The following is a 13028-nucleotide window of genomic DNA, read 5'->3' as shown; positions in this document are numbered from 1 at the left end:
AAACGTCCCTTATTTCAACATTGATCCATGAGGTTTCCTAGAAACACGAAGGTTGGGGAGGGGGGCGGGGGCTAGGTAATGACGCGATCACATCGTCCTCTGATGCTTTGGGTCACGGACTGAACGCTAATTAGCCAAAACCTTTAGGTTCATAGCATTAGTGTAAACTGCGAATTGCTGAATCTTAAATACATCCTTGATGTATTAAGTCAATATATGCTGGCGACAGACGAATTATTTGCGTCAAAGAACTGTGGCACAATCTAGTTTCTCCAACATACCGTATTATAAATGTTAAAAAATAATCAATTATAAGACGGGTGAAGACAATAATCTGTCTGAAATTAGATCTTTCGTATCGACCCCTGACATAACCTAATTATCTTTATACGTTAAAATGTTGTTTACTTCTGGTAAAAAGGAAAATATTGTATCAGCCAATCGAGAAAATCGTTCTACATTAAAGGCAGTGGACACTATTGGTAATTACTCAAAATAATTATCAGCATAAAACCTCACTTGGTAACGAGTAATTGGAGAGGCTGATGGTATAAAACATCGTGAGAAACGGCTCCCTCTGAATTAACGTTTTCGAGACAGATGTAATTTTCCAACTTTAGAATTTGAGGTCTCGAAATCAAGCATCTGAAAGCACACAACTTTGTGTGACAAGGGTGTTTTTTCTTCTTTCATAGTTATATCGCAACTTCGACGACCAATTGAGCTCAAGTTTTCACAGGTTTGTTATTTTATGCATATGTTTAGATACACCAAGTGAGACGACTAGTCTTTGACAGTTACCAATATTGTCCACTGAGATGTCACTTTTGAACAAGGACGGTTTCTATACAAAACAGCTCGATTTGAGACTACCATACAACAACTTGTTTTTACAAAATATGAGCTAGGGTGGGAATTCAACTTAACAACGTCCCGTAAAAAAACCCGATTGTAGTTATAAATAATGTAGGAGAATTTATCTAGATTATCACTCGTATTGAGTTTCCTTGAGGATACTATTCGAGAAGAGAGTTTAAACAACATTACTCAGGACCCAAGATTGAGTTTCACTCCAGAAGGATTGACATTTAGGCGCCACACTTCATCAGGAGTATATGCTACCTTCCCTAGTGGTATCTCCATATCGTTTCCAATTTGTCCAATAACTATTTATACTGTATAGGGCATTCTTCGTGGAAACTCCGCACCTGTCCTCAACAGAATTACGTCCGTTCCGTGAATAAACAACTAAACACGTCGGAACTATCCCGTTTACGTTAAGTGACCTGGGATGGATTCCACAAAGGTACTCCTAACTTAGGACTAGTCCTAGGCAATGCTTAAAGATGGGACCAGTCCTAAGTTAGGATGAATTACTGGTCTTAACTTAGGACCAGTCCTATCTCTTAGCATTGCTTAGGACAAGTCCTAAGTTAGGACTACCTTTGTGAAATCCACCCCAGGTTGGATATCTTGATCAAACTAAACTACAGTTGCGAATGAAGTGTCTATGCGAAGTTCGCTGAGGGAAGCACCCTATACAGACCTTTCCACTGTTGATTACCGAGCTGATTGCACCACCACAGAATGTTAGTAAAACGTCCAATCGTCTTAACAGATTCTTAAACACAAATCAATATTTTCTGCAAACGTTCAAAATACTGTGTTTTGTTGCTTTGTTTCGAACAAAAACTCAAGTCTATGTTTGAATATTAATGAGTAACATTGTTACAAACAAACAGTAGCTATATCTGTTGTGCATTTATAGCTTTCCAAATTTGTCCAACCTCGTTCGGGAAAAACTCTGACCGTGACGCAGGAAGGTTAATAGATGGACTGCAAATGCATATATGATGCCATTGACGGCTTCTTTGATGACAAGCAATGAAAAGACGCACGCGTGCCAATGACAATTTAGCCTTTTACGCTTCCACCAACCAGAAGGAAGGTAAATAAATAGTTAATGGCCAGACGTTTAGAACGCAACACAGTTCCTTTCGAAGCTCAATGACAACACAACACAATAACCATTAACAGGTATATATATAGATTCATGTGTGGTGTGTTGCCATTTTGCTCTCAAGAAAGACTCTGCTTGCTAAGACCGTATAACGTCATACCATTGACTGTAAATTGTAAAAATAGAAACCAGTGACGGTGAACATACGTTTAGGTATAGGCCGTCTTATAATTGAAAGATGCGCCAATTGTTTCGTCCGCGGCAATGGCGGATTTGCAAACAAAGCTGGCTCAACCCGATTCTCCTTTGTGAAATACAATGCAATGGAACACGTCTTTTATTTTTAGAGGCTATCCTTCAAATTGAATTGAAGCAACCATTTGAAGGACTTGTTGGAAAGTTTGGGAATCTAGAATCTATGGAGCTGATCACGATCTTTCGCAATGAAATGTTTGTTGCGTTAAGTTTGAATCTCTTTGTGAAGTTTACGTCTTCGAAATTTAACAATAATATTATTGACAAGATATAATACAATGACTTATTTATTTATTTTGGTTTTTTTACTTTGAAGTAGGATGTTTACTTATGTTATTTTATTTATTTATTTATCAGTGGTAGTTTTCACGGAAGTCAATCATCCACGTGTTCGGTGGGACTATGGACAATGCGATAAAACCTCTTGTTTTTCAGGGACATACAAACTAAGACAAGTTGCGTTGGATGGACCTAGCTAGGTGAGAAAAGACACTGGATACAAAGGACACTTAAACACACACAAGGGTGGAGTCCAACAAATTTTATTTTTATTTTATTTTTTTGCCGTCGGGTTTCGACTTTTGGTGTTAAATTTTAAACATAATATGCTATGTACATGTACATTTGCAAGATAAAATTACAACTCGGTCTTTCTATAGACTTTATAAACATCAATGATCAAGAACTGATCAACCAGGCCAACTTCTGCAATGCCCCTCTATTTGTATTACAGTGAAAATATCTTTGACAACAATGGGTTGCAAGAATAATACTGTGTACTTAAAATGATACTTATTAATAATAGTAATAAAATAATAACAATAATTGTAATAAAACAATGATACTAACAATATCAATAGAATGCTCTCTGTGGTTTACTTAATGTTTATGGCCTAATAGGACTATGTACATGAAATGTGTAATTAGTTTACATAAACAAAATGTACAAAGCAAGATGAACTGTCTGTCCAGTCTACTAAAAATGATATCACATATTCATAGCTCAAATCTCGTAGTTTGTCACAAGTAACAACTGAAAACTGTAACTGAACTATGATATCTCAATGACTATATGCAAAAACAATTATAATGGTCAACCTTCATCAACACAAATTATAGCACTGACATATCAAACTTTAATGTCATGGTAAAATATTAATCATGTAGTCCTAATGAATGGTTACTTGACTGTACATTATTTTTAAGAACACAAAATATGAAGTGAAACTTGTGTATCTTGGAACTCTTTGTGACGTCAAGTACTGATCCACTCAGAAACCACTTCACACAATACGGCAAGTCTTGCATTCAAGATGTACAATCTGTAAAGAATATTTTGACCGGTTTGCCGGTCAAATTCCCGATCAATGCAATTATCTTGTTCTTTTAAATACGAGCAGAATGGCCGTGTCCAGTGCTCTGAGTACATTAACCCTACCCATGCAATGTCCAGTCTGTAACCCATGATAGTTGGTAACAATAGTCAATACTTCGGGCACCAAAAGAGCTTTTACCAACAAGATACCTGACTTCATAAGTGTTTCTGGCCCATTTCAATTTAAAAATACTGGAAATGGTCAAAACATATGTAGGGCATACCTTTTGGGTTTTCCAGACAAAGACAGCTTTTAAGTACAATTCACGGACATTATTCCTGATTCAAGTTGTTATTCACAAAATGAATATCTTAAAATATGATTCTATTGTGAAGCGTGGCCTACTTTATGCACGCGTAGCAGCTTCTAACGCAATTAGGACAATGGGGCCAAGCTATCCTTTGATTGGGTGGTGTATCTATGGTAACAGCAGCTTTTTAAAAACCAATAATCAGAATACAGAATGACGTATAACTGGTGATTTTGTTTACAACTTGTGCCATTTCTTTTTAAATTCCATCACAAACAGGCAACATTTGGACAGCTCCATTTCAGTAAAGGTTGAAAAAAGTCTACTAAGAAACAGTCAAAATGCTCGATTCTAACTCGCAAAAACACAAAATATTATAATACTCATACTTGAAAAAGACCTCAAGTCCCGTAAACTAAATGAACGACACAAATAGGAATCGGAAAGCAATTCCAGAAAAACTGGCGATGAGTACATACTAGTTTTACCACTTGGCAGTTGAAAACGTTCAAATGCACATTTAAACCTGTAACCTTTAGAGTATCCTTCGATTTCAAGAACCTCAAATAGTGACCTATTTTATAATATCTCCCAATATACAACACTGATCCATATAATCTTCGACCCTTTTTTGCATAAAACCACTTCAAAGAAAGAGACAATGTATTTGAAAAGGTTACATGTCAAAATAAGAAATACTAATGGATTTGAAATGGGTTTGAAAACAAAGGTTTGCCATTCAGCAGCATTTCACTGTCTTTATCAACCTCCTTAAATCGCAAATATGAATAAAATCAAACGTCCTTGTTTAAATAACAAAGCCTTTCTAGGACGGGGACGCGAGCCCTGGGCAGAACTTCCTAAAGGCGTTTCGAAAACGTCATTATTTCAGAATATTGTCTATGAATAGTGTTTGCGTTCACTATTCCTTGATATACTGTTTATCCACATATTACACAAATTTGTGCAAAGCACTGAAGTCTCGGTACTTTACTTTCGCTCGGCCCCAGCGGCCAGGGTCTATCCAGGTTAAGGCATGTGAAGCAAATCCACTGACATATTACTCGGGTGGGATTCGAACCCACGACCTCATTATGATAAACCGTGACAATATGTTTAACGTTGTGAAAATGGAACGGTTTAATATGTGACCTTGTTGCAGAACGGAAATCAGTTGCTGAAAGAGAACCAGCGACATTGTTGCTGAAAGGGAACCAGTGACATTGTTGCCAATACGTCACCCGGGACGTATTTAGAAAAACCAGTCAGAAATATGTATTTTTTGTAATGCCTAAGAATGACGTTGTAGGGTAGTCTCGACTCCTGGTGAAACCCAGACACACCGGAGGGTACTGTTCAAGGCATGCATGATGCATCACCAACAATCTGCCATGCATTAACCTTTTACATCCAAACGAAATTCATACAGTTTCTCAAATTAATACTTGACTTCCAGTCATTCTTAAGTCATTCTTTACCATTCTTAACCTCAATTATTACATTGATTTCCTCTAAAGACTACTTCATTAAGATGAACATTCGATCCGATAAGAGCCATTTCGGCGGCCCTTAAAGACAGCTGCTGGCGATGATTAAATTCCCTCTGTGGCTCTTTCCACCCTCATCATCCCTTACGATGATTTTTAATAATAACATCACTTCATTCAAAACCCAAAATACCTGCAGTTCTAGACATCACCAGCAAAAACAATGGAACTATTTATAGCGCGTATAATGTTGGCACCTTAATTCAATTGTCAGTATGCCAGGGGAGGCAAAATAAAAGCAAGGAGAAACATATCGACCACGACGGAAAACTTGATATACAACAAAGTTGGTTTGAAGAGGTGTGACAGAGAATGCGAGTACAAACAGTACAACGTGCTGACAACAACCATTTGCAAAAACCCATTGAGAAATAAAAGAGCGGTCGATTCATATGTCCGCAGTTTAGTGATTTGTTTTATTTGGTGCATTAGTAAATATGACAATCGTGTAGTTTGAATTATTCTCAAATCGATCCAAACGGGGTAAAATAGTCTGGTGCCATTTGATTACGACACAAATCGGTATCAATAATATCGCTTGGATACAGGGTCATCATCACATGAACATGACGGCACGACAAACAAGTATATTTCATTCTTTAAAAAGTTTGGAGAGAAACAAATATCTTCATTTGGATACATCGACGAGCTTGTCATAACGAGGCTGATCAATTATAACCTCGGTTTGGTAACACTTATTTGAATAGGAGAAAAACAAGATGGCGAACTGTTTCCTCGTGTCTTGTGGATCTATAGCCAGCACCAGGCTTTGCATTTTATTATTGACTGGAGTGGCAAGAATGACTCGACTTGTAATGGAATAACTACTGTTTCCAATTTGCTTTTCCTTCATTCATAACTTCTGACATTTGGAAGGTATTGGCATTACATTGAATGGCATTAAAGATTACCAGACACGTTCTATGAGTGGGGTTTCAATAACATGAAATGGTATCTCAAAGTTTTACGCTACAAACAGAAAACCTTGCTGAAGGCATGGGTTGTCACCATCATTGAAATGTACTATGATTAAAAAGTGAACATCAATAAAGATATGTTGTTGTTAAAGAAATCCTGCCTGTTGGACAAGATTTATGTAGCTCTGACAAAAGAAATACCTACAGGGTGATTGAAGAAAATGAAGTTTGCACCCTCGCGAGGCCTCGGGTTATAGCTTAGTTCACTGTCTTATTGATATACGATTCTGTTGGGAAATCACTATTTCAGCATGGTATGAGAGTAATGGATGCAAACAACCCAAAAGACTCAACTTACTGATTAGATTTGATGTGTCAGTCTGATGGAAAAGTCACATTATCTTGTCTCTCAATAGACAGCTTTAGACAACATCACGAAACTGGATCACCAAATTGTCAAGATCGCTAATTGGTTGTTAATCAGATAAGGCTTTCATGGCATGTAACGAGGAGAGGGACCTTTTGATAGGGCCCCTATAAATGATTCTATTGCTTTTTGCAAAGTGTAGATTTAAAGGCAGTGGACACTATTGGCAATGTTAAAAGACTAGCCTTCACAGTTGGTGTATTTCAACATATGCATAAAATAACTAACCTGTGACAATTTGAGCTCAATCGGTCATCGAAGTTGCGAGATAATAACGAAAGAAAAAACACCCTTGTCACACGAAGTTGTGTGCGTTTAGATGGTTGATTTCGAGACCTCAAGTTCTAAATCTGAGGTCTCGAAATCAAATTCGTGGAAAATTACTTCTTTCTCGAAAACTATGGCACTTCAGAGGGAGCCGTTTCCCACAGTGTTTTATACTATCAACCTCTCCACATTACTCGTCACCAAGAAAGGTTTTATGCTAATAATTATTTTGAGTAATTACCAATAGTGTCACTGCCTTTAAACACTTTAACGTGGAATATTCAAGCATACACCGGTACATATAAATTAAACAAATTGCATGAGATATGAACATGAAGAACAACAAAAATGAAAACTCTGAGATAATAATATATAAAAAAAATGTGAAATTTGATCATCTGGTGAAACAAATCGGCATTTAATCCAATCTTGATTCCCAAATTTATGTCACGTATCGAAAGACCTATTCCTTTCCATGATTGCGTCATTGTGACGTATGAGTATCTCGATCTTCCCACACAAACTTGGAATCGTGATTGTCTAAGCACAAATTAAAATCATCTCGAAATAGGACTTAAAAATAACGCCACGTGACATTGAGGTAGGAGTTTAAAAGAAAGTCTTTTCTCCATCATCCCATTGTCTATTTAATCTGATTGAATAATCTTATTGTCAAAATACGTGATTTTCTTATCGTGTTCTCGACACTATCTATCATCAAAAGAATAATTCCATAGGACCAGTAATTTCACAAACTTCCAATTCACGCACGATGAATATCCAAAATTATTTGTTCAATAACTACACAAAAACCACATAAAATTTAAGTCGACATTGCTTAATCCGATAAGGCCATGACATTTTTTACAAGGACACGGAAGAACAGAATATAGAGGGAAAGCTACTCAGTCTGCTACGAATGATCATCTTAATCAATACTCAGAAGGGAAGAACCAAGAGGGCATCATAAAGAAACTTGTAATGACACCTGATAAAATAACAGAAAGAATCAGGACATTGTACATAATTTGAAACAAACAAATATTGTAAGCATTTCAAAGTTGTTTTTCCCAAAACGGTTGAAACAATAGTTTTGAAAAGAGAATATTTCAGTTTCTGTTGAGTGTAATGTAATCATAATTTACCGTAAGTTTCAAGTGCCAGTCAAAGCAATAATGTAAGACTTAATCCCCAAATAAACATTTACATAGTGTAGTTACCAAAATGACGTTTTCAAGCCGAAATTAATGTATTTGTATCTAAAACCTCAGAGCCGATGGGGAATTTGTAATAAGCATTTCTACCCAAAGCACACATGGATGTCAGTTTTACCTCAAATTGACCACTATTTTTAAAGATTCGAATCTATGAGAGCGAAATATCAGATAGTTGCATTGTCAGAGATTTTCTCCCCAGCCAAGATTATTAAAAAAAAATCCAATTAGAATGACATTTTCTCTGATGACATTGGTCTGAAACTGTGCTCCCATAGTTACTACTATCCGTCGAGGTCACTTTCAATACCGGAATCCCAGTATTAAGTTCTCCAGAAAGAAAACATTTCTTACAATGATCGAAATAATAACCAATAAAATGGGTTCTTTTCTGGCATCAGTTTGTTCACCAAAAAACCTCACATACACAGAAAGGGTTGATGATTTTGCAAAAAGCCAACATAACGACAACAACTCTTGCATCACATTAAATCAGCGAGAAATCAAATTATCCAGCCGTAAGCAACGCAGGCACACTGCATAAATATAGGGTTCACTTTGTAAATGCTAAGGGTTACTGTCTGTCTAGCGTTTGCCTCCTGCACAAAATACTATCACTCAATAGTCTAGGTTTGTTTTCCGCGTGATTTAAAAACAAAAACACAACTGACACTCGAAACCCCAGTGATGCACATATTAAGCAAATATTCTGTCCTGCTTATCTGAAGGAAAACAAGAATGAAACAAATTCTATGGGAAGATATGTTTTACTGCTAGCACTCATGTTTTTAGATGTCCATGGAATGTTAATGCTTGACTGAATGTAAACATCTGAGTAAGTAGCGAAGAATATAAAACGTTTTGTTTTGTCAAGTATTCCTTGAACAGCTTGCAAAATGACATAACTAAAAACCTCTTAGGAATGATCAATTTCGTTCATTTTTTCCCCCTCTAACATAACAAGCGACGAGAGTGCTCGTTAAAAATATATGCTTTACTGAACTTTTGAGTGTCATTTGTTTGTTTTGAAAAACATCACCAATCCTGGTCAACTTCTTTTTGACTCACACTTTACAGTTGGTTTTTATTTCTATGATTTGAGAGATGGGTTTCAATGATAAGGCAGGGAACAAAACTTGGACTAATTTTGTGCACAGTGGATGCTAATATTAAGTAACAAATCCTGTTTTGTTGAGTAGCAATGGAAACATTTTGTGAAGCATTTTGCTCTGCTATACAAGGAAAATGGTTCACTGTTAGGGATTCAGGCACCCTCATGCCAAGACAATAATGGAAAAGATAACAAGCAATGTATCCATTGTACACGGTGTTAGTTAAGGCTTGACCACAATACATTTAAAGGTCACAAGTGCAACTTCATCCATCAGCCATACGTTTCTTGAGTGATTCACCAGCATATTCAGTGAATGTCAAACCATTAAAAGCAGTGTTCAGTTTGCCATAGAGGGCGGTACATAGTCTGAGCAACCATGCCAAACTACAATACTCGACTGTACACTTCGAGGCGCGTGAACAATCTCAAATTCCCAACGGCCTCCACAACTTTTTGGTGATGTACATTTGACCAACTTTGAGCTTGATATAAAAAAAGGTAGTCTGGCATAAGTGGTGTTGGGTGCGTAGTGTGTCAACGCACATGATGTGTTTATCCAATGAAATCACTGGGTTTGTATGGCCAGTGCCTGTCTTCATGTGTATACATGTACGTGTAGTACATGTACAGAAGTACATGTCTGCCACTGAGGGCGTTATCAAAACACAATGGAAATCTCATAGTAACCACGAGGCATTACAACTGGAGCTTGACCAAATAAAAAGAAAAGGAAAGTTACAAAAAACTTCGTTTTGACTATTTAAAATATTTACAACCAGTCCTTCAAACTTGCTTAAAACATAAGACACTACTTTAAAGACATTTTCTGAGTCAATGTTTCTTCACATTTCAATAATACCCACAATTTGAAGGAAAGCAATCAACTCTGATGACATGTTAATTTAAATAAATATACAAATGTAATTGCGCATGTATGCAATTGAGAGCATTCTTATTAAGTGGGTGTAACTTAAAAATGTCTTGCGAATGTAGACAGACAACTTTCATGAACTTCACAGAGAGCATCCTGATATGATCCCTTCATCTAAAAACTTAAACAAAATCATTTGTTCCTACAGCATGTACAGTACACATTATAATAATGCCTGCAATTGCAATCACGAGATTGCCATTAAATCTATACTGTACACAGAGTGTGGAGTTGATTTTTTTATGTACGTGGTCAGCGATTTATAATACAACATTTCAACTGGTATAATGTGTTTCAGTAAACAACCCAGAACTGATACTTCACAGAGGCAACAAAGGCGATTGCCTCCATGCTCCCTGGTCATTGCCTTGGTGCCCTTGAAATGCTCCAGTAGAAACTGATACTTCATGGAGGCAACAAAGGCGATTGCCTCCATGCTCCCCGGTCATTGCCTTGGTGCCCCTGAAATGCTCCAGTAGAAAATGATACTTCACGGAGGCAACACAGGCGATTGCCTCCATGCTCCCTGGTCATTGCCTTGGTGCCCTTGAAATGCTCCAGTAGAAACTGATACTTCACGGAGGCAACAAAGGCGATTGCCTCAATGCTCCCCGGTCATTGCCTTGGTGCCCCTGAAATGCTCCAGTAGAAACTGATACTTCACAGAGGCAACAAAGGCGATTGCCTCCATGCTTCCTGGTCATTGCCTTGGTGCCCTTGAAATGCTCCAGCAGAATTTAAAAATGTCCTCACAGAGTGCCCTTTACCAAGGACATGGAGGACAAAATGCATTGGTGCCACTGCCCATACCCTTTCAAAAACGAAGCATACAGGCCTGTAAACCTAACCCGTACTGCATGCTGTGAGCGCCCAACATGTATAGCAGTGGTAGATAGAATGTGAATACTGTTCTCGAATGACATCACAATATGACCTTTAATCATTCCCTTTTATAATACTAAAATGAAATGAATAATCTTGTCTCTGTCCAACCAGAGAAAAATAAAAGTTTCAAAGAATGAAACATAAACCAAATATCTACTGTACATTAATAATATCTTGCAGCAATTTTAAAGCACTTTGGAGCCCAGCTTTTTGACTCAATTTTAAACATAATTTCCTACCATATTATAAGCTGGTAGAGAATATCACTTAATATCTACTTTAAGGGTAAAACTCCCATGGGCAAGCCAACAGGCATGCCAACAGTCAACAGACTGACAGGCAAGCAGGTAATACACAAAGTGTCTCATCTTATTTGGCCTCAGGCTTCTATTTCGATATTTTGCCTAAAAAATACTTTAATTCTGATCATTTTTGAATCAGATATATCAATGTCATCCTGAAGTGAACTTGAGATGAGAACTGATGAATATCTTAAGAAAAAAAGGTAAAGAATTGATGCAGACCAATATTGGCCGAGCGTAATACTGGCCGAGCATTATAAAGTGGGAATGCTGGTTGCTTATTCTACAAGTGCTTGTCGTTTTGTTTGTCTTTATTGGTATGTATCACTTTGCCATTCCCAATCTTAATATGGTTATGCCAACCAACATAAGTTTCAAGAGGTATCTTTAAGCAATGTCATCAAAAGAACAATGCACAACATACACCACGCATCCGTAACCATAAAAATACCTTAAAATGTTTATCAGCGTAAGTGAACGATTTCCAGTTATGTTTCAACGACCCCAATGTTTCCAATAATAATTTAAAAATCACTTTGAGGTGGAGAAAAACACACTTGGGTATTTTGTACAAAAAAATTAAATCTTTTGTGATAATCGAGGTTGCCTCCTTGAAAACCGAGGAAATTGAGAAGAAGACAAATAGAGAAACTGGTTAAAGATCATTGAATAACATTTTACATCTTCGACTTCTCAATCTTTTCTGAGCTGATGAGAAAAAACCTCTCAATATCTACAAGTACGCTCAACGCTCTACGCTCAAAATTTGAGGCGATTTTTCAATACAGCTGGTGACCTACACACTTTGCCATGTAAGCCGACTCAGGTTTAAAACATTTAAAAAATATGCAGCCTCTTTCTTTTCCAACCGCAATTTGTCCCAAATTATAAAATACAACGTCGACCTACATGTATCTTTCTAAAAATCATCTTCACATAATGCTTTATCCTTACAGGATCAATGATACTTGTAACTTACTCAACATTTCATGAATTCTCCATCATCTTATGAATTCTTTATCATTTCATGAATAATTCATCATCTCATGAATTATTCATCCTTCTTACACAAAACTCAGGATTTCAAGGCCCCTGTTTACTCTTAGCCAATTTAACGCTGTATTCACCATCTTGTAAAAGAACTTTGAAGCTTTAAAAGCAGAGTTATGAATAACTCAGCACCCTAATAAAACTCAACCAATCAAAGCTTTTCAAGTTGACTCATGAATATTCAGCAGCAAGTTACATTCACAGTTTACCTGGTCTGTTGTACTACCACTTGACAGTAAGGTTGTTAGCGTTGTTTCTGATTGATGTACAATATTTGAAGGCTAACAAGCGGCTGGCTGATTTTAGCTGTCACTGCCATCATTAGACTCTGATGGTTTCCAATCCAGCCGATAACCTGCAAAAACAGATAGTAGAAAATTATCTGGTTAAACAAAGGGCCATATAATCCCGGTCGTGACACTTGTGTCCTTGAGCGAGATACTTTACTATAATTGCTTCTCTTCACCCAGGGGTATAAATGGGTACCTGCGAGGGTAGAGGTTGATATTGTGAATGAAAAGCCTTTAAAGCGA

At 37.0% G+C, this 13028-nt stretch overlaps 1 protein-coding gene across 1 annotated transcript in view; it reads right to left on the bottom strand.

The window, feature by feature from the left end:
- Positions 1-2647: 2647 nt before the first annotated feature.
- Positions 2648-13028, bottom strand: part of LOC139934534 (uncharacterized) — a 35851-nt gene continuing 25470 nt past the window's right edge. Inside the window, exon 14 of the mRNA XM_071928790.1 lies at positions 2648-12850. Coding sequence (XP_071784891.1) covers positions 12798-12850 — 53 coding nt within the window. The 3' untranslated portion in view covers positions 2648-12797. The remainder of the gene's footprint in view (positions 12851-13028) is intronic.

The sequence above is a fragment of the Asterias amurensis genome, chromosome 3, assembly GCF_032118995.1.
Source record: "Asterias amurensis chromosome 3, ASM3211899v1".
NCBI lineage: Eukaryota > Metazoa > Echinodermata > Asteroidea > Forcipulatida > Asteriidae > Asterias > Asterias amurensis.
This window is presented reverse-complemented; position numbering and strand designations above follow the sequence as displayed.